Source organism: Leucopleurus acutus, assembly GCF_964270905.1.
Source record: "Leucopleurus acutus genome assembly, chromosome: Y".
Lineage (NCBI taxonomy): Eukaryota > Metazoa > Chordata > Mammalia > Artiodactyla > Delphinidae > Leucopleurus > Leucopleurus acutus.
In genome coordinates this window covers 1,690,883-1,717,580 of record NC_139164.1, presented here as the reverse complement: position 1 = coordinate 1,717,580, position 26,698 = coordinate 1,690,883, and the positions used below count along the sequence as shown (strand labels likewise).

At 47.0% G+C, this 26,698-nt stretch overlaps 1 protein-coding gene across 1 annotated transcript; it reads left to right on the top strand.

Annotated features, from left to right (window-relative positions):
- Window positions 1–3,605: 3,605 nt before the first annotated feature.
- On the top strand, window positions 3,606–21,578 carry LOC309978874 (arylsulfatase L-like; the record flags this gene model as incomplete). Its single annotated transcript, XM_082865525.1, has 10 exons — window positions 3,606–3,628; window positions 4,212–4,373; window positions 5,664–5,785; window positions 8,588–8,710; window positions 10,298–10,721; window positions 12,220–12,356; window positions 13,457–13,591; window positions 13,966–14,128; window positions 16,309–16,430; window positions 21,199–21,578. The coding sequence occupies 10 exons, from the start codon at window positions 3,606–3,608 to the stop codon at window positions 21,576–21,578; spliced, it is 1,791 nt and encodes a 596-aa protein (XP_082721651.1).
- Window positions 21,579–26,698: the final 5,120 nt, after the last annotated feature.

The following is a 26,698-nucleotide window of genomic DNA, read 5'->3' as shown; positions in this document are numbered from 1 at the left end:
GTTTGCATCCTTCAACATCCTCCCATTTCTTCCACCCCCCCACCCCCTGCAACCACCACCCTACCCTCTGCTCTTTCTTTGTGTCTTTCTTATGGAAAGTTTTCTCTGGTAGCCAACATGGAGAAAAGCATGCAGTGTTCTAAGGGATAAGATGCTGTGTTCATTGGTACAGAAGAATACACTCCTTCTGTGTAGCTAAGTATAGAGAGCCTATCACTGAAGAGGTAAACCAAAGATTTGATAAAACTAAACCTCGTATGACATTTCCACCATGTGCTCAAGCGGCGTATATACACTCAACTCTAACCCACCAGTAGAACAAGTATAACCAGACACATTCCCTAGAAAAGTCAGAAGAAGCCCATAATATGCTTTTTCTGGGGGGAAAAAAAAAAAGATTAAAATAGATGTAAAGAAAACAATCATATCTACTTTATACTATATTATATATTTTCATATTTTTATATATGATTATTGTGTAGTATATATTTTATATATACATGTATCTATACATACATATACATAAATGTATTTATTTCATATTTAAATACATATAAATTAAAATGTTCTTACAGACCTCCTGAGAGGTAAAGATTTGTAGCCAAAAATTGCAAAATGGAACAAACGAAAGGGTATGGCGAATGCCGATGGTATGAAACGAAAGCATTTCCAGCTTCCCCCCTCTGCTCAATTTGAGATACGCCATCCAAACTGTCTACATGTTAAAACGGGTCTAGTAGGCAAAGTCCCTGGTGTTCTGTCCTTCCATCAGAGAGTGGAGTAGTTTTATCCACAACATACATATTGTATGAGTCCAACTCCATGACATTCTGGAAAAGGTAAAATTAGGGAGACAGTAAAAGGATCAGTGGTTGCCAGGGGTTACGATGGGAAGAGGGATGAACAGGCAAAGCACAGAAGATTTTTAGGGCAGTGAAACTACTCTATATGATACTCTAATGGGCGGGGGGGGGGGGGGGGGTGTACATGGCATTGTACCTTGTCCACCCATGGGATGTATAACACCAAGAAAGAAGCCTAATGATTTGGATGATACAGAAAGCAAACAGACACAATCACCTTGCAACAGGTCACCCACCTGTACACGAGCTACCAGAAGCGAAAAAGAGGCAGCAAGCCAGGTAGCTCACACCTCACTAAGATCCTTCTTCGAAAGGAATAAGGTAAATAAACAGCCTGGGCCTTTGCACAGTCACGGTACGTCTCACCAGGCGTGATGGGAACCCTCAGCCTTGATCCCAACTGAAAGCTTCCCCGCTACAGAGGCAGTGACCACAGAGAGCCATCCAAAGAGACCTGTCTGCGGGGTTTCGCGCTGCCCAAGCCCTGTCCCAGTTGCATGCGATGGTCATCCGGCTGACCACAGGTGCACGGCCCTGTCCTTGTGCTGAGGAGGGTGCAGCCTGGGGAGCTGCGAGAAAGCACCTCAACTGCAACGGAGCTTGGAAGGAGCCACCTCTGTCCTGCAGGCAAGGGCTAATGTCCAGAGAACATGAAGCACCAGGAATGTCAGGCTAGCTCAGAAGGAGAAGGGTGGAAGCACACTGGGGCATTTCTCCTTGGAGAAGGCCCTGCGTACAGCGATCCACGCCTCTGCGCACACAGCCAGCCAGCAGCGAGTCTGCACCTTCCCAGGGGACAGCTTAGAGGGAGAGGGTGTCACTCCGAAAGGCTGGATGTCCCCAGCTCGGAAGCTCGCCCACCACGCGAGCCAACTTCTCTTCAAACAACTCATGAGCAGAGCTTCTGGGTCACTGCAAAAGCCATGCCAGGTCAAGGGCCACTGACCCCCAGAAGCCCCAAGTTGGCTTCCCTCATGTCTTCATGGTTCCTCATGGCCACAAACAGGCTGCCAGGGACCAGCATTTTTATTACACGTAATGTTGCCCAGTCACCCATTGACATTCTACCTTTTTTGGGTTTCCAGGGAAACAGAGCTAGAAAGTTAGCCCAAGGTCTGATTCTCATGCATCAAGGGACAGGATTGCCAGTTATCTGCAGAAAGTAGCTGCTGTCACCAGACGGCTTTGTAGACAAGTAAATGCACGTGTTCTTCCCCTTTCCTATGATCGTTTTGTAGGGACAGCAGCATACTCTCTTGACTCTTTTTTTTTTTTTTTCATTTAAAATATATTGGATAGGGCTTCCCTGGTGACGCAGTGGTTGAGAGTCCGCCTGCCAATGCAGGGGACATGGGTTCATGCCCCGGCCCGGGAAGATCCCACGTGCTGCAGAGCGACTGGGCCCGTGAGCCATGGCCGCTGAGCCTGCGCCTCCGGAGCCTGTGCTCCGCAACGGGAGAGGCCACAACAGTGAGAGGCCCGCATACCGCAAAAAAAAAAAAAAAATAAAAAATGGTTAAGATGGGAAATTTTGTTATGTGTGTTTACCACAATCAAAAATTTTTTTAAATATGAATTGGAGATCATTTCATATCAATATTTTATCACTTAATTTTGCATTTTCCTTTATACTCCTGCCTTCTATATCGGGAATCAGGAATCTCTGGTCTGTTTGGCAAACTCTGCCTGTTTTTGGAAATCAAGTTTAATTGGAGGACAACAAGGGCCAGTCATCTGGGTTGTCCGTGGCCATTTCCATGCTATGACGGCAGAGAGAAGTAGTAGCGACAAGACCATCTGGGCAGAAAAGCCCAAAATATTTACCATCGGCTCTTGACAAACACATGTTCTACATTCTTTTTTATTTTGGCCGCGCCTTGAGGCTTGCAGGACCTTAGTTCCCCGACCAGGGATTGAACCCCGGCCCTGGCACTGAAAGTGTGGAGTCCAAACCACTGGACCACCAGGGAATTCCTCACATTCTTTTTTTTTTTTTAAGTCACATCAGGACTCAAACGCAAAGGCAGACACCCCAAACCAGCTGGTTTTCCAGCTCGTCAGGCTGGAGCAGAATTCCAACCAGGACGGAGCCACTCCAGCTCTGCCCACAGCCTACCTCCCACATTCTGCTCCCAGATACGCTATTTGCACATTGCCTCCGTTTCACCCAAGGGCCTATCTCAAGGGCGTTCACAGCTTCCTCCAGCTGAAACACGTTCCACTGGAGCGGAACACCCACTTTGTCCAGAGCTTGTGCAAGTGAGAGCCGTGAACCACGACCTTGGTGAGGCCCCAGAATTCCAGAACCTTCAGCGGAAACGTGGCTTTGCTTCCTTGCTCCATGTATGGGATTTAAGATCCATCTGGACCAAACATGGTTCCTGGCAGCCACTCCTGGATCTAGAACACCTCGGGAACTTTCACCTACAGGGAGATACGTTTCTGTTCTGACAGAGTGCCTCAAAGCCAATCACACTCTGACCTAAGCTAGAGCTAACAAAGGCCATGTTCTCCGTTCTAAAGACAGTGTTCAGCATTCGTAAAGCTTTTTGAGTAGGGAAGAACATTCATTCCTTGATGAGTTTTTAGTAGTTAAGATGTTATTGACAGCATCAGAGAGAATCCACGTTTCCCTTCTCGTTACAGACTTACTGTCTGACTTCCTGCATTCGTTCATTTTCTGCTGCCTGTGTTAATATCCACCTCTTTATCTCTTACAGGAAATACAAGGACAGAGAGGACATGTTACATCTGGAACACTCTTGGTAAAATAGGATGATGGGCACTCGTTCATCTTCTAGGTCTGCCTCTGTGTGACTTCATGTCGCTTTCTCAGAATGCATTGAGAGTAAACTGATCTTTCTAAATTAGTAATTGATCCCTCCCCTTCTGAGGATTCACGATTAATATACACGTTGCACGCACCCTTTCCTGGGAGGTGCTCCCCGGCAGCTACAGAAAGAATTCCACCTCACTCTTTCCGATGCAGCTGTGCGTCAAGTCTTGCCATGGGGCCGGTGTCTGGTTTTCCGGGAAGCCCACGACACAAATTCCATCAGATTCAGATTTCCATCTTTATTTCATGACGCTGCTGGGGATTGGAACACCCTTGTCCTGCTGTTTATTTGCGTGCCCAGGGTGGCATCCATGAAAGGATGAGTTGTTTTTAACTTAAAAAAAAAAAAAAGCAAGAAAGAGAGAGAAAAAATTCAAATGCCTAAGAGGTGTATTCAAACTCTTCTGAAATGGGATGATAATATCAAAGTCCCCTAAAAGAGGGAACCCAACTTCCCACTTACAGAAGTAGTGTCAATCAGGTGGAAAGCAGCATGAAGCCTTGTTGGGTAGCTTGTTTTTCAGGAGCTGGCTGGCTCTGACAGTCAGTGTGCTTCTGGATTTGAAGCCCTCAGCTTGCCGCAGTCTATCTGGTTCCCGTCCGAATATCCTTCTCCTGATGGCAGACGATCTCGGCATTGGAGATGTCGGCTGCTATGGCAACGACACCATAAGGCAAGGACCAGAGAATTGCTCATCTGACACCCTGGTGCAGAGGCCACTGATATCGCATCTGACCCTCGGTCTGTGCAATTCAAACTATAACAGAATTGCACACACATCATTTCTCTGAACGCCCTTAATCCCGCCTTCTTCCCACACCTGCATGAACGCCAGCTCACACGCATCCTGTGTGTGAATAATCGCTTCGCTGTTAAGTATGATCTCCATCAGCACAGTCTCTGGTAGCACAGGCACTACCCTGAAGCTGCATCTGAGTCCCACCCTCACGTCCCACCGACAGTGCGCTGGTAGCGTGGAGTCAAATCTTCCAGTTAGGATTAGCGTGCCCGCACAGCTGTGCTTAAAATGCGTAACCAGCAAGGACCTCTGTAGAGCACAGGGGGCTCTGCTCAATCCTCTGTAACGACCTAAATGGGAAAAGAATCTGAAACAGCATAGATACACGTCTGTGGATAGCTGAGTCACTGTGCCGCACCCCTGAAACTAATGCAACATGGCTCATCAACTCCACGCTAATATAAAATAAAAAGTAAAGAAAAAAAGAAGACTGTGTGTCCCAAGTGAGAAGTCACTCTGGACTCTCACTTCTGGATCTCTTATCGTATCTGCCTCGGCGCCAGTCGTATATTGTGGAAACTTGGTAAATAATAACGCAGTGGATACTTCTTTGACGTTTCAGAAGACGTGAAGTTTTTCCACTGCCTTTTTAAAAATTACTAATTGTTATTGGACTATAGTTGCTTCACAATGGTGTGTTAGTTTCTGCAGTATAACGAAGTGAATCAGTTAGACGTATACACACAGCCACTCTTTTTTAGATTCCCTTCCCATGTAGGTCACCGCAGAGCACTGAGTAGAGTTCCCTGTGCTATACAGTAGGTTCTCATTAGTTACCTATTTTATATATAGTAGTGTGTCTATGTCCATCCCATTCTCCTAATTCATCCCACCCGCCCCGTATCCATATGTTCGTTCTCAACGTCTGTGTCTCTATTCCTGCTTTGCAAAGAAGTTCATCTGTACCATTTTTCTAGACGCCACATGGAAAAGATATGATACGGTGTTCGTTTTTCTCGTCTGGCTTGCTTCACTCTGTATTACAGTCTCTAGGTCCATCCCCAGCTCTGCAAAGCCGTTGTCTTTTGTTCGTTCCTAAGAACGCATGCATGTGTTAATTGGCGACTGGAAAGTTTTCTATTAGGTAGGATGTCACTATGCTTACGGGAAAAGCCTCTGTGTTTGTGCGCTAAGGAGTAAAGCAGTTAACGTCTCCGTCTGTAGGACTCCGAACGTTGACCGCCTTGCCGCGGATGGCGTGATGCTCACCCAGCACATCGCCGCGGCTTCCGTGTGCACGCCAAGCAGAGCCGCTTTCCTAACAGGCAGATACCCTCTCCGATCAGGTTTGTCCTTCCTTCCGTCTAATCACGCAGTGGGCAGGAACATGCTCTTTTTGACTAATCGTGTGCGGATTCTCCAGTACAGGGGGAAGAGAACGCTCTAAGTCCCCCATCAGATTGGAGTCCGTAAGAGCTATAGATAATGAGGTGACACTGGTAGAACCCGGTGCATTTGTTGTCTCCTGTGATGTGGATAACCATATAAGGCAGGCGTTGGCAAACTCTTTCTCTAAAGGGCGAGATATTAAATACTTTCATCTTTGTGGGCCATGTAGCCTGTGATACAGCTACACAACTCTACTGTTGTAGCTTGAGAGCAGCTACCGACCTTACATACATAAATGAGCATGGCTGTGTTCTGATAAAACTTTATTTATGAACACTGAAATTTAAATCTCATATAGTTTCATATGTTATGAAACATACTACTTCTTATTTTTTCCCCAACCATTAAATAAAGCGTACAAAACCATTCTCCACCTGCAGGGGTTATGCAATCAGGTGGTAGGCAACATTTGCCCCAGGGGGCATAGCTTTTCAACCCTTAGTATAACATACATAATAATCTACCCCGAGGTATATTAAGGGACCTAACAGGCGTTATCATGACTCTGGTTGTGCAAAAGTTTAAGTAACCAAATATGTTTAATCTGAAGCAGAAGAGATAGGGGTCTCCGAAGATTGTTTTCAAATCTCTGCCCGCTGCGTGGAAAAGGAATTTCTTTTGCTCTCTGTGGCCCCAAGAAAAAGATCTGAGACCTCGGAATGATTTTAAAGAGGGAAATACGTCGACAAAATATTCCTCCCCTTCCACCTCAGGGGCTCCAAAATCAGCCTCTTTTGGATTAAAAGTCATGCAGATCTTTTGTTATAAAGGTCTGGGGTTTTTGTTTGGTTGGTTTTGGGTTTTGGTTTTAGTTTTGTTTTTTGAGAGGTTTTTGGTGTGTTTTCTTTTATTTCTTTGTTTTTTTGGCTTTTTTGTTTTCTTTTGTTGTTTGTTTTTGGGGGGTTTGGGGCTTTTTGGTTTGGGGGTTTTTTCTGTTTGTTTTTCAGAGGGGTTTGGAGGGTTTTTTTCTCCCAATCTTCTATCTCCCTGGGGATTTGGGTAGAACGTAGACTAAAAGTTTGAAAGTCTGTATAATGTCCTTCTGCCCTTTGACCCTGAAGCTGACTCCTGGGAGTAGGGACAGACTTCAGACCCTATATCAGCCGGAGTTCTCCAGAGAAATAGAACCAACAAGATCTATCTATCATCTATCTATCTGTCTATCTATCTATCTATCTGTCATCTATCTATCATCTATCTATCATGTATCTATCTATCTATCTTCTATCTATCATCTATCTATCCATCTATCTATCCATCTATCATCTATCTATTGTCTATCATTTATCTATCATCTATCTCTCATTTATCTATTCATCTATCATCTATCTATCCATCCATCTATCATCTATCTATCTATATATCCATCTATCATTTATCTATCATCTATCTATCTATCCATCTACCATCTATCAATCTATCAGCTATTTATTTAGGATCTACCATCTCTGTCTCCTACTCTGTAAAGAGATTTATTTTAAGGAACTGGCTAGTGTGACTGTGTGGTTGGCAAGTCCAGAATCCTCAGGGCAGGACAGCAGGCTGGAGACGCAGGTGGGATCTGGTGTTGCAGTCTTGAAGCAGAATCCCTTCTGTGTCTGGAAACCTCAGCTTTTGTGCTGGAGACCTCCAACGGACTGGATGAGGCCACCCACCTGCACGGGGGTCACCTCCTTTAGTTGAAGCCGATTGATTGCAGATGTTAACCCAATCTACACAAGACTTTCACAGCAACACCTAGACCCATGGACTAGTGTTTGCATGTCTGGGGACCGTAGCCTGGTCAAGTTGACCCATCAAAGTGACCCACAGAGACCCTCCTATATATAGTTCTCTCCAACCTGCTCAGGGAAGAATAAATCCTCGACAACATAAGCTGAAACACCCCAACTTTCTTTGTCCTGACCTAGAACTATTTGGTTTTCACTAGCCTTCATTGAACCAGACGCATTCTTGAGGTTTTGGAAAAATCTCAGAATTCTCCAATTTCCAAAGCATGATCACTGAGAACTTCATTTGCTCTTTGAACCAAGTGGATCCTCTCTGATCAGACTGAGCTGCAGTCATCAAAAAGGTCTAGGAGGCAAAGAGCATCTTCTAAATTGTTGGTTCTCAACTGCACACTGCAGAGCTTTATAAAAATATTGAACCTACATTTTTAAATGATTGGGTAGAGGTCCTGGATCTATCAGGGTCAGGATGAATTATGTCCGTGGTTCCCTACCTTTTCAGCACATGAGAGTCATTTGGGGGGACCTTTTAACCATTCCAAATTCCACCCCAGACCAACTAATATCACAGTCTCTGGGGTGATATGATAACCAGGTGTCAAGATATTCTGGAAACCCCTCCCATGATTCCAATGTGCAGACCAGTTTGAGAAGTACTGGATTCTATCAAGAGTTTGCTGAAATCATAAAATCATTTTTAATTCTGTTTTCCTTTTCATTTAATTCTCTTTTGGCTTACAACCTTGACATAGCATGACCGTAAGTCTTCTCGCTAACATTTTCGATTAATGAATCATTTACTTTGCTGACAAAAATAAAACCCATAAGGCCAACCCACGTTGGAAGTAAATTTTCAACTGAATTTTGAATAATGGAGATTTCCACCAAATGTTCTAAGTTAAAGTGATAATAATGATGATACAAATCGATGTCTGATTGTAACATTTCTTTGAAAACGATTGATCAAAGGTATGGTGTCCAGTAATGGTTACCGGGTTCTTCAGTGGACGGGCGTATCTGGAGGACTTCCACCAAATGAAACAACTTTTGCAAAAATATTGAAAGATAAAGGCTATGCCACTGGACTCATAGGTATGGACATTTTCTAAGTATAAAGCACATTACTTTTTTTTTCACATCTTTATTAGAGTATAATTGCCTTACAATGGTGTGTTAGTTTCTGCTCTATAACAAAGTGAATCAGCTATACATATATCCCCATATCTCCTCCCTCTTGGGTCTCCCTCCCACCCTCCCTATCCCACCCCTCTAGGTGATCACAAAGCACTGAGCTGATCTCCCCGGAGCACATTACTTTTATAGGGAAGTTATAGTCAAGTAAGAAGTTTGGAAATGAAATAGTTGGGACACAGTGGGATTTCTCATTTCTTTTCTAATTTTACCAAATTACCAAAAATTTTCATCATGCTGTTTTACCCCATTTCCTGTCTAGAAATGTGACCACACAGCTTAGAACCTTCCTGTCTGCTTCCATAAAGAGCAGGCTTATCTTTCTATACGTCAACAAACCGCTTACGTCATGTGTGGAATGAATGAAAATTAGGGACGGCAGTTTCTTGAAAGGGGCTCAAGGAGTCATGATCATTATCATGTTATAGTAATAAGTTTTGCTAACGTCTCCTTTGTTGATCAGAAGAGCAAAGCTAACTCTTTAGCTCTTTGAATATAGAATCCAATAGATTCGTGGATATATCGCTCGGGAAATCACATGAGGTTTTCTGGGTGACAGACACCATTGGGCTGCTGAGAAGGTACACAGAGCGTATCAACACTCCAGCAGTGACAGCAGGGGAGCTAATCACCTTCCACTGACTGAACACGACAGGTGGGGTCTGCAAAACCTGTCACCCACCACCACCCTGATTATAATGAATTAGCAAAAGGGACGGAGAATTCTAAGGTCAGGAAATCTTTTGCTCACGCTGGCCACATCAGATGGAGTTTTCTAGAGCCGTGTGACCACTGTGTACCTTGATTACTGCTCTCCTGTAGACCCTCGCAAAGTCAGGTGGAGTCGACTGAATAAGGGTCACCAAAGATAGCAGGTCCTAACTGCTGGAACCTGCAAATATAACCTTACCTAGGGAAAAAGGGTCTTTGCAGATGTGATTCAGTGAAGGATCTTGACATGAAGAGATGATCCTGGATGATCCAGGTTTCCTTATGTACAAGGACAAGGGTCCTTTCAAGAGGGAGACAGACACATATCTGACTACAAAGAGGAGATAGTGAGACCATTGAGGCAGAGATGGGAGGGATGCGGCCACGAGCCTGGGGACGCCTGGAGCCCCCAGAAGCTGGAAGAGGCGGAAAGGACCCTCTCCTGGAGCCTCTGGAGGGAGCACGGCCCTGCCCACTTGCCTTGATTTTGGACTTGCCCTCCAGAACTGTGAGAGCATAAATTCCTGTTGTTTCAGGCCACCAAGTTATGGGACTTTGTTCCAGCAGCACAGGAAATGCTGCTACACAGGTCCTCATTCCCTTGAAGTGACCTGGCCAGGCTGTGGTACAAACAACAGCAAACACTACCCCGCCTCCTCTACATCCCCACCTCATCCCACCACCCAGCAGAGAGCCTAGAACTTGGCAAGCACACCATACCCACGCCCCCAGGGATGGTCGGACCGTTGTCACGCGTGCGTACTTCTTGCTTTTCAGGAAAATGGCATCTGGGTCTCAACTGTGAATCCTCCGATGATTACTGCCACCACCCGCTCAGCCATGGCTTTGACCATTTCTACGGAATGCCGTTTTCCATGATGGGAGACTGTGAGCCCGGGGAAGTGTCTGAAAAGCGCGCAGGCTTGGAGCATAAACTCAACGTCTGCTCGCATGTCATGGCGTTGGCCGCCTTTACACTCACCGCTGGGAAACTCACTCGCCTGGTAGCGGGCTCCTGGACTCTGGTCATCTGCTCAGCCATTGTGGCCCTGCTGTGCCTCACGACCTCCTATTTCATGGGTGCCCTGATTGTTCACGCCGACTGCTTTCTGATGCGAAATCACGCCATCACCGAGCAGCCCATGTCCCTTCAAAGGACGACGGCTCTTATGCTCAAGGAGGTCTCATCCTTTGTCAAAAGGTGAGTATCAAAGGTGGCTTCAGGATGAAAATGAATTCGGAATCTGCTTCTTCTGGAATGGGTACTGGCGTGGTGAAACGGTCCCAGCTCAGAAAGACATTTTTTTGGTAAAATGGGGCATGAATGATGTTCCCTGGAACTCAACTGGGTCCGTTCAAACAACGGACCAGTCAGTTGAAATTTGCTGCTGTTCCTTCTTATTTTAGAGCCAGACCAGGGAATTCCCTGGGGGTCCAGTGGTTAGGACTCTGAGCTCGCGCTGCAGGGGGCACGGGTTCTATCCCTGGTCTGCAAGCCACGTGGCATGGCTAAAAAAAAAAAAAAGAGCCAGTTCAATTCTTTGAGCACCCCTGGTTACCACAGGGGTGGTATTTAATGAACATACGAAACTGAATCACCTGTAGGTTTTGCAATAAATGCTAAGTATTTTTAAAGCTCTACCATCAGGACCAAGCGGTCCTGTGGCTAACTTCAGCCTGGATGTAAATGTGAGTGACAGTGACAAAGAGACTTACCAGGCCAGACCAGGAGGGACACAATGAAAAGCTACACCAAATGGAGGCCACTTCGTGCTCCCCAAAGGGGTTCCAGTAAAGTGGGTGACTCCATGGAACCCCAACTTACCTGGGTGGTGATCATGTTCCGGAATATTCTTAGAGAGCTTTTGATGGAATTGCCAAATCTGGGTCAGGTGTGAAGCGAATACTTGGCTTTCAAATTAGAACAAACTAACCTGATGTGTCCTTATTAAGTCTAAGAGCTTCACCTTTGCTTCTGTCCTTTAAGGGTGTAGATTAGACCATAAAGATCAGGTGAAGACAGGGGAAGGTGAGGAATTGTCTAGATTGGGGAGAATCAACTTGAGGTTAATAACCCCATATACATCATTTTGAAAGTGGGTTTTTTCATGACTGTTCCACACCCTAAACTTCATTGCATAAGAGCAGTTGTAAAGAAAACTGAATGTGCAAATCACTTATTCTTTCAGCTAAGTTGGAAATCGAAAAATATACCGAAATAACAATAAAATAAAAGTCAGACCAGATGGCATCCTGGTACTCTATTTTACTTTCAGTCATCCGAAGTCCATAGGGTTAGAAAACGATAATCAGGAAGAAAAAGACGTATAAAATCGGTGTGGAGGGACTTCCCTGGCGGTCCAGTGGTTAGGACTCTGCGCTTCCACTGCAGGGGGCACGGGTTCGATACCTGGTCGGGAAGCTGAGATCCCACATGCCGTGGCACGGCCAAAAAATAAAAAAATTCGTGTGGACTTTTCAAAAGACTTTAGAAGGAAGAAAGTCATCACGCTGAAGATTCTCAGACACAGGAACGTCGCGCCGTGGAACAGATCTCCGCAGTTGCTGCTGGTGGGTACAGCAGCACAGTCGTGTATCTGAGTAAGGACGTGACAATGGAAATTTGTATTTAGCATCTGTGGGAGCTCAAGCTCAGGTTGACCAAAAAATAACTCCCATCACATCGTATCTACTTTCAGAAACAAGCAAGGACCTTTCCTCCTCTTCGTGTCCTTTCTACATGTCCACACCCCTCTCATCACTACCGAGAACTTCCGAGGGAGGAGTCCCCATGGGCTGTACGGGGACAACACAGAAGAGATGGATTGGATGGTGGGTAGGTACCTTTTCCAGATGAGAAAGTGATGGTTCCTCGTCCAGAAACTGCAGGAGGGAAGGATGTAAAGAATGAGAGGACCAGGGCTTCCCTGGTGGCGCAGTGGTTGAGAGTCCGCCTGCCGATGCAGGGGACACAGGTTCGTGCCCCGGTCCGGGAAGATCCCACATGCCGCGGAGCGGCTGGGCCCGTGAGCCATGGCCGCTGAGCCTGCGCGTCCGGAACCTGTGCTCCGCAACGGGAGGGACCGCAACAGTGAGGGGCCCGCGTACCTCAAAAAAAAAAAAATGCAGACCTGGTCAGACTGTATAAAAAAGCAACACCCAAACACCAAAGAAGTACACTCGTTTTTTTAAATCTGTAACTTTTCACCAACCACCTTCCCCCATTTTTCCCCACCCCTCACCCTCACCTGCAGTAGCCACCAATCTGTTTTCTCTTTCTGTAGGTGTGGCTTTTTGGATCCCACATATAAGTGAGATCACACGGTATTTGTCTTTCTCTGTCTGACATACTGCACCGAGCATAATGCCCTCAGGGTCCATGCATGTCGCCGCAAGTGGCAGGATTTCCTCCTTTCTCAAGGCTGGATAATAGTCCGTTGAACGTATACAACACATTTTCTTTATTCATTCATCCATCGATGGACACTCAGGTTGCTTCCATGTATTGGCTATCGTAAATACTGCTGCTATGAACATGGGGGTACAGATATTTTTTATGTGACTCTAAGAAACTTAGAACTGCCACTGAAAACTATTCTTCATCCATGTACAAATGCCTTTGTCACCGTCCTTCCTAGACCATCCTGTTCCCTATTTTTCTCTGTAATCTTCTTTTGCCTCATTTGTAAGGGTTCACGACGTTGTCCTATGCAGCAGGTACACTTGTAGCTTTCCTGAAACTTTTTGGAAACAGGATGGGGCACATACAAAGACATATGTCAATCTTAGATCAAAGATGCTTAGAATAGCACAATTATATTACTGCTGACTCCCATTATGCTTTAACGCTGAAGACTCATTTTAAGGAAGCGTTCCAAAAATCTGGTGTAAGAGTTTCTTCTATTTTGACTGGCACACACCCATCTATTCTTGCAGGGCAGATCCTTGATACCTTGGACACAGAAGGTTTGACCAATAGTACCCTCGTTTATTTTACGTCGGACCATGGGGGATCCTTAGAGGCTCAGTTTGGAAACCATCAATATGGTGGCTGGAATGGGATATATAAAGGTAAGGGTGAGACATTCCCAGATCCATGTGTACTGTCTTCATCTCTTCCCAATAATTCCCAACGCTTTCTCTGGAATGGGAGTTTACAAAGCAAAGTCACAAAAACCAAAGGAACCCAAATGATCGTTGTGGTCAACGGAATAATGTCCCCAAAGATATCCATGTCCTGACCCCCGTGTGGTGGAAAACCAACACCCAGAATAATAAATAAAACAAAATCTATGCTCTGCCAGGGAGGAACTAAATGTCATCATGTAATTAAAGAGGGAGGGAGAGAAAGAGAGATTTAAAACAGATGGAAAGGTTAAATCACCCAGGTAAGCAACCACTTTGGATTTTCAATCACATTCTTTCCTGTTCATGTTTAAACACAGGTGGCAAAGGCATGGGCGGCTGGGAAGGTGGGATCCGGGTCCCAGGGATACTCCGGTGGCCCGGGGTGCTGCCCGCTGGCCGCCTGATCCACGAGCCCACCAGCCTGATGGATGTCTTCCCCACCGTGGTCCAGCTGGGGGGTGGCCAGGTGCCCCATGACAGGTACAGAGCAGCCCAAAGAAGGTAGTTGCGTTTTGTGTAGAGCCAACATGTATGTCAAACATCACTGTCACTTTTGTTTGGCATAAAACATCCGTGAGATCAGTATCGGGAAAAACGCTCATCATTCTCTGCTGGGATCCAACGTCTGCTTCATTTTATGCACAAAATGTCCTTCTCTTCTCAGTCTTAAGTGGAGCCATTTGATTATAAGGACGATGGTCACTGAAACGCATCAATGAATTTACTAACGATTCATCACAAGAGATTCCTTTTGATGTAGTGTGGTAGGGACTTTTCATGATCCCAGTTTTTCTTATTTTATTTATTTATTTATTATTTTATTTATTTTTTTTTGGCTGTGTTGGGTCTTCGTTGCTGCGCGCAGGCTTTCTCTAGTTGTGGCCGGCGGGGGCTACTCTTCATTGCGGTGCGCGGGCTTCTCATTGCGGTGGCTTCTCTTGTCGCAGAGCACGGGCTCTAGGCACGTGGGCTCAGCAGTTGTGGCTCGCGGGCTCAGTAGTTGTGGCTCGTGGGCTTAGTTGCTCCACGGCACGTGGGATCTTCCTGGACCAGGGCTCGAACCCGTGGCTCCTGCACTGGCAGGCGGATTCTTAACCACTGCACCACCAGGGAAGCCCGATTCCAGTTTTTCTTCCTTTAAAAATTATAGAAAATTTGGGAGGAATAGAAAGAAAATAAAATTATTTCATAAACTTGACAAGGTAGAGATGAATACATAATTAAGTTATATGATACCTATGTACTATATATATTTATATATTATATATTTATATTTTATATATTTGTATAAAATATTCAGTATATATAGAGAGATATATATGTACATATCTATATATATTTAGACACTTTATGCACGGACAAAAATTTTAATGGCTTTACAGTATTCTTTCAACTAACCTCTTACAGGTGGACTTCAGCCGTGTTCATTTTGAAAAAAATCTGGCTTTGCCATTTTACTGCCTGTCATAATTACCTTCTTAGTAAAAATCCCTGGAAGTTGAATTCCTGGGTCAAAGTGTGTGGCCATTTACTAAATCTCTTGATACATTTTGTCAAATTGTTCCCTAGGAATTGCTACTGGCTGTATGTGAGAGCATCTGTTTTTAAAATAATAGAACTAAAATCAATTTAATTTATACATGTAATTTATTTATTATATAAACGACACATACAGTATGTGTGTATGCACATATACATATATGTGTGTTATCCTTTCCACTGCTTTATCAGCAGAGATGTTGAATATTACATTCTCCTCTTTTCTCTTCTCTTACATTGAATATCATGTCTCTGGTTGATTTTTTTTTCCTCCTAATTGGCTGCTAATTTTTAACATTAATTTATAATATCTCATTTGTTTTAAAAATAAAAATTTGTCCATCATGTATATCACAAATGTATTTTGCTAGAAGATAAAATCCAGCCATATATTGTTGCTTGGTTTTATTTATATATACATTTATATATATTTATACACACACATATGTAAACATATGTGTGTATGTGTATATGAATACACGTTTGGAAATGAAATGATATATATTGTGTATATTCATGGTGTATATATATATATGTGCTATATGTATGGTGTATGCATATATTTTATGTATATATGGTGGGTATATATATCACATATCTATGGTATATGTATGTGGTATGTGTATATGTATAGATATTGTATATACAGTATATATAATATATAGTGTATATATTGAATATATAATACATATATTGTGTATATATTATATATTGCATATATAGTGTATATATGTCTATTTGTATATAATGTATATATTTTTATATAATGATGTATATTGCATATATACACTACATATGCATATAGATTTCTTTTATTATATATATTTATGAAATGATTCCAGGTCTTGTTGAAGAATGCCGCATGTTCTATAACGACTTAAAGCTCAAATCCATATAGAACCAAGCAGGTGTTTCCATTTTGTTCAGCTCTTTGTGCTTCAGAATAAGGCTGGGGGGACCATTACTTCAGCCAAGCAAGCTGGACCCTCCAACATCTTTTAGCCGAAGGCGCTGTGTGCAGGCGGATGGGGTGCTGACTGCCCCGGGGCGGCCCTGGGCTTGTTAAGGCCACGCCCACCTTCCAGCAGCCCCGCCCTGAGTCCCTGTGCTCCTGCCTGTAGGGTGATTGACGGCCGGGACCTGCTGCCCTTGCTCCTGGGGACAGCCCAGCACTCGGAGCACGAGTTCCTGATGCATTACTGCGAGAGCTTCCTGCACGCAGCCCGGTGGCACCAACGGAACAGTGAGTAGCCTGCCTGAAGGAGTCATGTCTTGGCCTCCGTTCGCATTTTCTGCTTCTTTGTGGCTTTTGCATGTCCACGCGAGCTCCTTTATTTCCTTCTTGGCGGTATTTTTCTTCTGATGCCGGCAACATCCTTTCACTGTCGATCATCCCGTGGTGATCGGAAGGGAATTCTCTGGTCTATGGCTTTCCCGTCCCCCAGCCCCATGAGGTGAGGTGCAACTTTTATCATCACACACACACACACTTGTACACACACAGGTGTTCCAACCTGATTCTAACCTTTCCAGTCTGTCCTCTTAATCTATATTTGCTTTCCACGTGTCTTAACTTCATGACACCATCTCATACCTGTTAGATTAATGATAACTTTGTAAAACAAGCAGTAACATGTTTAGTGAATAATTTTTGCATCTCAAACTTTTCTGGGCTGTTGTGGCCCAACAGTCCTTTCAAAAGAATTGTAAAATCATTTGCAACTATTTTTTTTTAATCCCACAGGAATATCAATATCCATTGTCTTCAACGTATAAATGATTTTGGGGGGGAAGTGGTATCTTTACAATATCAAGTGTTCCCAAACTGAGGCATGTTATGTCTCCGCACTTCTTATTGAAAAGCTATTCGTTTTACCAAGCACTTTACTCCCTTACCAAGTCATTTCATTGTATTTTAATTGCTTCCGTATTTATAGCTGGATTCTCCATCATCGTCTGCCTGGAGTTGCTTGAGGTTTTCTGTTTCCATGAATCTTTTTAAATCCAGCTCTTGGATTTACTAAACAACTGTATTTTTAAGTTTTCTAACTGCTTGAGTTCTGCCTCTGCCTTGGTCTGTGGTAACAGACTTTCAGCTATTTGAGTTTCTTCTCTTTTCTTCATTTCTGTTTCCCTCTCTATTATTCTGCATTTTGCCCTGACATTTTCTCCCTTTTTTGTGGATTTGCCTTAAGGACTTGGTTTTCTTCCAGGGTTTGGGAAGGCCTATAGCCCTCTGGCAATTCAACTCACTCTTTTTTCTTTATGCCTCAAAACCATTCTCTGGACATGTCCAGTTGTCTGAAACAAGAATAAAAGAATACCTTTTGGAATCCCCCTTATTTGAGGAAGTTACCAATAGATTTTTAAAAAATCTCCCTCCTTTTCCTGTCCATCCTTTCCAGTAGTATCATCATCTGGGATGATTTTTATTGCTACATTTTTGGGTTTTTAAGAATTTCATAACATAGATTTCCTCTTTTAAGATTAAAAAAAAAAAAACTTTCATTCAGGGACTTCCCTGGAAGTCCAGTGGTTAAGACTCCGTGCTTCCACTGCAGAGGGGGACGGGTTCAATCCCTGGTTGGGGAACTCAGATCCTGCATACCATGGGACGTGGCAAAAAAAACCCAAAACCTTTCATTCAATTACCTAGCACAATCTACAACTATTTATGCTTACGGATAATTTTTATTGCTACATTTTTGCCTTTTTAAACTTACATACTATAGATTTCCCCTTTTACGATTTTTTAGAAAACTTTCATTCAATTGCACAGTTCAGTCTACCAGCATTTATGCTTAGGGATGATTTCTATTGCTACGCTTTTGATTTTTTAAAGTCACATATTATAGATTTCCCTTTTTAAGGGTTTTTTTAAACTTTCCTTCAGTTCCATAGCCCAACCTTCAAGCACTGCTGTGAGTGGCACCGATAGCTGGGATCAACGTTCATCCTCTTTTCCTTTACCCCGTGGCTGCCCCATTACCGAACCTCTCTTCTCTCAGTTATTGGGCAAATATCTCGATTTTTTTTTTTTTCAAGGTAGATAGGGAGTGTGTTCTTACTTTCTTTTTTTTTTTTTTTAACTTTTTGTTTTTCGGCCGTGCCATGCGCCATGTGGGATCTTAGTTCCCCAACCAGGGATCGAACCCACGCCCCCTGAATTGGGACCGTGGAGCCCTAACCACTGGACCGCCAGGGAAGTCCCCTGTTCCTACTTGCCATGTCTCTTCGACGGCCCCCTCACCGGCCTCCCCAGGTCCCCTCTTCATCCCACTCCCATTGTCCACTTAGCCCTCCATGAAAACCTTTCCAGGACCACCCACCATACCGATTCCTCCCTGTGACATGAGCCAGCCCCTCCCCTTCTCTGGGGCAAGAGCTCGGACCCTAGGAGCCCCCAGTCACCAAGCTGCAGCAGAACCATGCCCTGTGATTCTAGAACCTGCAGTTACTGCCTCAGGGCCTTTGCACCACCCGTCCCTGCCATGGAGAACATGCTCAGGAGGCGGACCATCCTCCGTTCCTGACCTTCACGTCCCGCATCCACTATGACCCCACCCCGCACCTTGCACACACACACACCTCCACGTCCGCCTTCCATCACCTGGACCGCTTGTATTTTCTTCCAGGCATCCGGCACTCTTGGCAATCTTCTCATTTCTGGTGTCTATTTACCGCTCTCTGGCCTGAGTCCCCTCCCTACGACTCTGTCTGTCTTCTCTCTGTACTCATCCTGAACGATGAAAACAATCACGGACATTGAACGAGTGTCCGTCCGATGCCGATGAACTCATTTTACTCTGAAAACCCCAGCAGATGACAATTCCTGTCCCCAGTTCACAGGTGAGAAAACTGACACTTGTTAAGACAACAGGTCGCAGGGCTTCCCTGGGCGTCCTTTGGTTAAAGCTCTGCGCTCCCAATGCAGGGGGCTCGGAGTTCCATCCCTGGTCAGGGAACTAGACCCCACGTGCCACAGCTAAGACCCAGCGCAGCCAAATAAGTAAATAAATATATAAAAAAAAAAACCCAAAAAAGACAGCAGGTCACCATAAATGCTTCGAAGGGAACAGAAGCCAATGTTCCCATAAAAATACCAAACCACAGCGGTGCTAGCCTGGGAACCAGGGCTCGCGCAGGGAAATCTGGTGGCTGTGGGGACGAAGGGAACGGGATGCCTGTCTGACCACAGGTCTTGGTTGCCCACACTTGCTGGCTGCATGGGAACCCCTGGCCTCATTCTCACTCTCCTGTCCAGGTCCCAGGAGCAGCCCCAGCCCTGCCCCGTCTCCCTCCCTGGTCCTCCTACACCAGGATCCAAGGGAGCCCTCCCGCCTGGTCCTGGAAGAGGCACGGCCACCAGAGTCCCGCTCACTGCCCTCTGGTTACACGTGTGGCTTCCCCAGACTTGCTGCCCTGCGAGGATGCGGGGGGATGCCAGAGGGAGAGTGGGGGCCTCCTTCCCCGCGCAGCAGGAAGCCGCAGGGCTCAGGCTGTGCAGTCCTGGGTCTGACCCACGGCGGGGGGCAGTGCTGGTGTGAGGACAGCCTCAGTCTCTCCTTCCGTTTGGTCAAAATCGCTTCCTGAGGCTGAGCTAGGTCTGGTGCCAGCTGACCTCTAGGTAGTAAGTCTTCTCAGACGCTGGAGGATGTCTCACAGGTGCACGCCACTCTCTCCCTCCCTTCTTTCCTTCCTCCTTCCTTCCTTCCCTCCTTCCCTCCTTCCTTCCTTCCCTCCTTCCTCCCCTCCTTCCCTCCTTCCTTCCTTCCCTCCTTCCTCCCCTCCTTCCTTCCTTCCCTCCTTCCTCCCCTCCTTCCTTCCTTCCCTCCTTCCTCCCCTCCTTCCTCCCCTCCTTCCCTCCTTCCTTCCTTCCCTCCTTCCTCCCCTCCTTCCTCCCCTCCTTCCCTCCTTCCTTCCTTCCCTCCTTTCCTCCTTCCTTCCCTCCTTCCCTCCTTCCCTCCTTCCTTCCTTCCTTCCTTCCCTCCTTTTCTTGGTGGAACCTTCACAGCTAGAGAGAAGCTCAGGAAAAACATCACTGAGAATTCACTTAGGAAACCACCGTCCAGACAAGTAATTCATTCCTTTTTGTAAACAGCTCTGTGGCGCTCTCCCTCACCATCTTAGCTCCGGCTGCCATAACAAAAGACCACAGAGCAGGGAGCTTAAAATAATGCACACTTATTTCTCACAGTTCTAGAGGCTGGAAGTATGAGATCAAGGTGCCAGCACGGTCTGGTTCTAGGGAGGACTCTCTTCTGGGTCAGATTCGGCCACCTTCTCCCTGTGTCCTCATGTTGGGGAGAGAGAGCTCTGGCCTCTTTCTCTTCTTATAAGGACACAAATCCCATCCCGGGGGCCCCACCTTCACAACATCGTCTAACCCTGATCACCTCCCAAGGCTCTATCTCTCAATCCCATCACGTTGGAGCTCAAGGCTTCCACAATGAATCTGGGGTTGAAGGGGTGGAGGACACACAAACATTCAGTCCATGATATTCACGTCACCATAAAATTCACCCTTTTCGACTGTAAAAATTGAGTGACATTTAGCACTTCACAGTGGGTGCAAACCTCACCGTCATCTAGCTCTGTAACATTTTCATCACCTCCACAGTGAAACTCCAAACCCATTAAATACTCACTCCCCAATCCCCCTCCCCCAGCCCCTGGTAACCATGAATCCACTTTCTATCTCTGTGGATTTGCCTGCTCTGGACGCTTCCTATAAACGGATCACACACTGTGTGTCCTTCTGTGTCTGGCTTCTTTCTCTGAGCAACGTGTGTTCAAGGTCCATCCACGTGGCAGCCTGTGTCAGAGCTTCACTCCTTTTCATGGCTGTGTGATATTCCACTGTGTGGATGGCCCCCATGCTGTGTATCCATCCATCACTTGATGGACACCTGGGCTGCTTCCAGCCCCTGGCACTTGTGAATCGCCCAGCTCTCCAGCAATGTGTCCTCTGTCTCCATGCCAACCCTCCCCAATTCTTGCCCTTCCTCCAGGAGGGGCAGTGTGGAAAGTCCACTACGTGACCCCAGTGTTCCACCCAGCCGGAGCCAGTGCCTGCTACGGGAGAGGGGTCTGCCCATGCTCTGGGGACAAAGTAGCCCATCATGACCCACCGTTGCTGTTTGACCTCTCGAGAGACCCTTCCGAGGCCCACGCCCTCACGCCAGACACGGAGTCCTCATTCCATCAGGTGATGGAGAGAATCACAAAGGCCGTGGAGGACCATCGCCGGACGCTCAGCCCGGTTCCACTGCAGCTGGACATGCCGGACAACCTCTGGAAGCCGTGGCTCCAGCCCTGCTGTGGTCGGTTCCCCCTCTGCTGGTGCGATCGGGAAGCTGACCCACAAGAGCCGACCGCCCAGGAAAACTAGGTCCCCGCTCCCTAGAGATCTCCTTTGGGGTCAAAATAAAATGGCCTGAAGACAAGCTGTCTGCTTGTGTGGGGCTGAATCCTTTCACCAACTCTAAAGACAAAGTGTTACCGAATTCAGGTTCAGCTTCTCACCGCTCAGGAACACAATACTAAATTGGTACAAACGAACTTATGTACAAAACAGAAAGAGAGTCACAGACATAGAAAACAATCATATTGTTACGAGCGGGCAAAGGGGGTGGAGGGATAAATGGGGAGATTGGGATCAACATATACACATGACTATATATAAAATAGAAAACTAATAAAGATCTGCTGTACAGCACAGGGAACTCTACTCAATACACTGTAATAACCTATATGGGAAAAGAATCTGAAAAAGGGTGGATATATGTATATGTATAACTGACTCACTTTGCTGTACACCTGAAACTAACACATTGTAAATTAACTATACTCCAATTTAAAAAATAAAGTTATTTAAAACAAAGAATCAGGGCTTCCCTGGTGGCGCAGTGGTTGAGATTCCGCCCGCCAATACGGGGGACACGGTGCGCCCCGGTCCGGGAAGATCCCACATGCCACTTAATAGGAGCTGTGCTCTTTCACCTCCCTCCCAGACCCACCCACACCCTTGTCCCTGATACTTTGAAGCCACTAGAGTCTTTGCATTCCTTAAAGTGAATTCAGACCCGTAAGATCAAGGCCAGACCCCAGGACCGTTACCCGAAAACTGGGGTCGCCTCTTGGTGGGTGTGCAGCCAAAGACAACCAAGCCAAAATCAGGAGAAGGAAGGGTTTATTATTTGCGGCAAGTAGGGAGAACACAGGGGCCCTTTCCCAAAGCAGTGTTTCCCGAACAGCAAAACTGGGGAAGCTTTAATCTCAGGGTACATGCATATTCGTGGAGGGGGCGGGGAAAATGCTTGGGTGGCACATGCATATTCATGAAGGGGCTGGAGCAGGGGAGAATTGAGCATTGCACTGGGGCCGAGGTCCACAGAGTCTAAGCTTTGGTTGACTGAAGTCACAGGGTCAGAAAAGGTCAGTATCATCCTCCTCCTGTAGGTCCCAGTGGATCTGGTGGTTGAGGCTTCAGACTAATCCCCACTGAAGCAGAACTGGGAGGCGTCACCACTGGTTTGTTACCTTTGCTACTGTTCCTTCTCTTGCCTGAGAACAGCTGGCTCTTTGGTTCCCTTAAGATCATTAACGATCATTAGAGAAGTGCAAATCAAAACTACAATGAGGTTATAACCTCACGGTCAGAATGGGCATCATCAAAAAATCTACAAACAATAAATGCTGGAGAGGGTGTGGAGAAAAGGGAACCCTCCTGCACTGTTGGTGGGAATGTAAATTAATACAGCCACTATGGAGAACAGTGTGGAGGGTCCTCGAGAAACTAAAAATAGAGCTACCATATGATCCAGCAATCCCACTCCTGGGCATATAGCCAGAGAAAACCATAATTCAAAAGAGACACGTACCCGCCCCCCACAATGTTCATAGCAGCACCATTTACAATAGCCAAGACATGGAAGCAACCTAAATGTCTATCAACAGAAGAATGGATAAAGAAGATGTGGTTCATATATGCAATGTAATATTACTCAGCCATAAAAAAAGAATGAAATTGTGCTATTTGCAGAGACATGGATGGACCTAGAGACTGTAATACAAAGTGAAGTAAGTCCCAAAGAGAAAAACAAACGTGGAATCTAGAAAAAAGATACAGATTAACTTATTTACAAAGCAGAAATAGAGACACAGACATAGAGAACAAACGTATGGATACCAAGGGGGAAAGGGGGGTGTGGGATGAATTGGGAGATTGGGATGGACATATATACACTATTGATACTATGTATAAAACAGATAACTAATGAGAACCTGTTGTATATCACAGGGAACTCCACTCAGTGCTCTCTGGTGACCTAAATGGGAAGGAAATCCAAAAAAGAGTGGATATATGTACACGTATAACTGATTCACTTTGCTGTACAGCAGAAACTAACACAACACTGTAAAGCAGCTATACTCCAATAAAAATTAATTTTTTAAAAAAATCATTCATTACTAAGACCTGTTCAAGGGCAAGCATAGTGGCCAGGCTTAGATCCCAAAATGGCTCAGGCCAAAAATGGCTTCTCTTATGTCAACAAAGCCATGCCTGGTTCCTTCTTACCTGCTTATGCAACCTCCCCCAAATAGTACTTCTCGGGGCAGCAGCTCCCTGGCCCCCATCCCTCTTTGCCATTCCAAAACCCTCAGGACAGCCTGTATTTTGTTTGGGTACTTGGCCCAAGTGTCCCCAGGGCTCCTGTTCTGCACAGTTTTGGGGAATCTTGACTGCCTCCAATGCAGAATTTCTTCAACGGATCAAATCTGGTCTCCACCCTTGCCAAATTCTATGCAAAGCTATTCCTGGGCTCCTGGCTTCCTGCCCCTCCCTCCAGGCCTCAATCTGTGTGGTATTTCCCCAGAAGTCCTCCACCGATAAAAGCGCCTGCAATAAACAACGGCCAAGAATGAATCCAGCTAAAGCCATCACCCCGTCAAAAACAAGCCAACTAAATCTACCCATGAAAAGGCAAAGGTCTCTGCTCCAAACAGAATCTCCAGCCCCATTTCTGTAAATTCCAACACCCCGTTACGCCCCAGGCTTTTGGTTAACACGGATTTCCAATGCCCATCTGGTAAACACTGACCACCAGGCAAACTCCCACGGGCCCGCAGACGCACACACAGAAAGTCGGCTGAGGGGCCAACGAGGCTACCACATTTAAACGCCTCTCCCCTTGGCCATAGAGTAGAAGTCTGGCATCCTGGACCCTCGTGAGTCTGGATTCACATCCTGGTGGCCAGCCTGCAGGAGGAAGACCGGGGGGGGTGGGGTGTGCTCACCGTGCCCAGCCCCGGCCAGGATTAATCAGCTCCTTCCTGGCCCCAGTCTCCTGCGAGTGCCCGCCCCGAGAAAGCCACCCAGGAAAACCTGTTTACCAGAGCAATTCCCCGGAGGCCCCAGGACTTTAAGCGGATTAGGGAGGGAGAGGACGCCACACCCCGGATCTCGTGGGCGGGCCCGGGACACTGAGCGCTCGCGGCCAAGTCCTGCGCTCCAGGCAGCGCTCGGCCAGGGGACCCACGGCGCACACGGGACGCGCCGCGCCCACCGCCAGGTGCGCGGGACCCTGCGCCCGGTGCCTACTGGATCCTGGGGCTGGGGGCACGGGAGTCATCAAAGGCAGCTGGAGGCCGGCTCTCTGGCCTGTACACCCGCGGGACGAAAGCGCTTGGGGACAGGCGGGCAGTGCTCGCCCCACGAAACGGGGGGCTGGGGGTGGCGAGGAGACCGGAAGGGAAAGGAACAAAAGAGGGCGGGCCGCGAAGAGGAAGGGGACCTGGCGAGCCACGCCCCGGCAGAGAGCGGCCCAGCCCCTCCCCCGCCCCTCCCCCCTCCCCCCGCTCTCCATACACTTCCGGTCCAACCCCCAGGTCCCCGCTTCGCCCCTCCCCCGCTCTCCATACACTTCCGGTCCAAACCCAGGTCCCCGCCCCTCCCCTCCCCTGCTCTCCATACACTTCCGGTCCAACCCCCAGGTCCTCTCCCCTCCCCTGACCCCTCCCCCCGCTCTCCATACACTTCCGGTCCAACCCCCAGGTCCCCGCCCCGCCCCTCCCCCGCTCTCCATACACTTCCGGTCCAAACCCAGGTCCCCGCCCCTCCCCTCCCCTGCTCTCCATACACTTCCGGTCCAACCCCCAGGTCCTCTCCCCTCCCGTTCCCCTCCCCCCGCTCTCCATACACTTCCGGTCCAATCCCCAGGTCCCCGCCCCCCCGGCGCGGCCTTGTCCCCTCCCACACTCACTAGGGCGCCACCCACTAGGCTCCCTCCTCCAGGCGGCCCCCCAGCGCGACCACATCCTCCTTCCTATATTCTCTTGCCACGCCCCCCCACATCCATCCCGAGCGCCGGCGTGTCCCCTCCACCCCAAAACGAAGATGCACCCCCTCCTGCACTGGGACAGCCCCCCCCGCCTCCCCCGGAAGGGTGGCGGTGTTCCCCAAACCCTCCAGGATACGCGCCGTCCGCCCCTGGGCGCCCCCTCCCCTCTCCAGCTGTCCGGCCGCGACCCGTTCCCGGAGCGCAGCGGAGACGCGGGAAAGGCGCGCCCGTCCTGCAGTGAGAATTTACTTACCCAGCGATGGGAAGGTGGAGGCCTGCATGCATTCAGTGAAATAAACCGAATCTGGGCCGACCAGGGCCTTCAAAACCAAAAGCTAGCGCGTTCAACCTTCCTGCGGCGCGTGGGATTAGGCAGTCTTTGGGACCAAAGAATTCGAAAGCTGGAGGCCGTCCTTTGTTAAATCCTAATATAGTGGAAAAATACACACACCTTCCCAGCAACCTGGTTTGAAAGGCCGACTTTTTATTCCAAGGGAGAGACGTTTATTTCTGCGTTTTTTGTTTTTTCTTTTCTGTCCAGGGATTCTTTGGCGGTTCTACTCACTGTGTGTTTGCTTCTGAGGACTTGAGAATTCAAAGCAGCGAATGCGTTTAAACCGAATATTCTACTGACAATGGCAGATAACCTTGGCATTGGGGATCTTGGTTGCTATGGGAACGACACACTGAGGAATCTATTCCTGCGCTGATGGATCATTTGGGTTCTTTCCACTTTTTCACTCTGAGCAATAATGCTGCTACGAACCTTCCTGTACAAATCTTTGTGTGGACACAGCTTGTTTCATGTCTCTTGGGTAGAAACCAGGAGTACAATGGCTGGTCCTAGGGTCCCAATATCTTGTTTTACGTAAAGGAAACCCTTCCGTTGGAACATCATCTCCTAGCTTTTGACCAAAGCAAGCAACAATTTAGATCCAAGTCGACCCCTCTGTGGCCAGTGGGTTTGGATTGACCTTGAAAACCGCCAAGATGTTGGGTCTGACTGCCCAGCACCACCTGTAGAAACAGCCTCTGTGATTTTATGTCTGTAGTTTGTCTCTTTCTACCCCAAATGCAGGCACATTGGGAGCAGGGTCCGGGGGCCGCCCTATAGCCAGCAAGGAGGTTCTCTTAATTTGTTTTGGTATTTTTTTGGCCGCACAGTGCA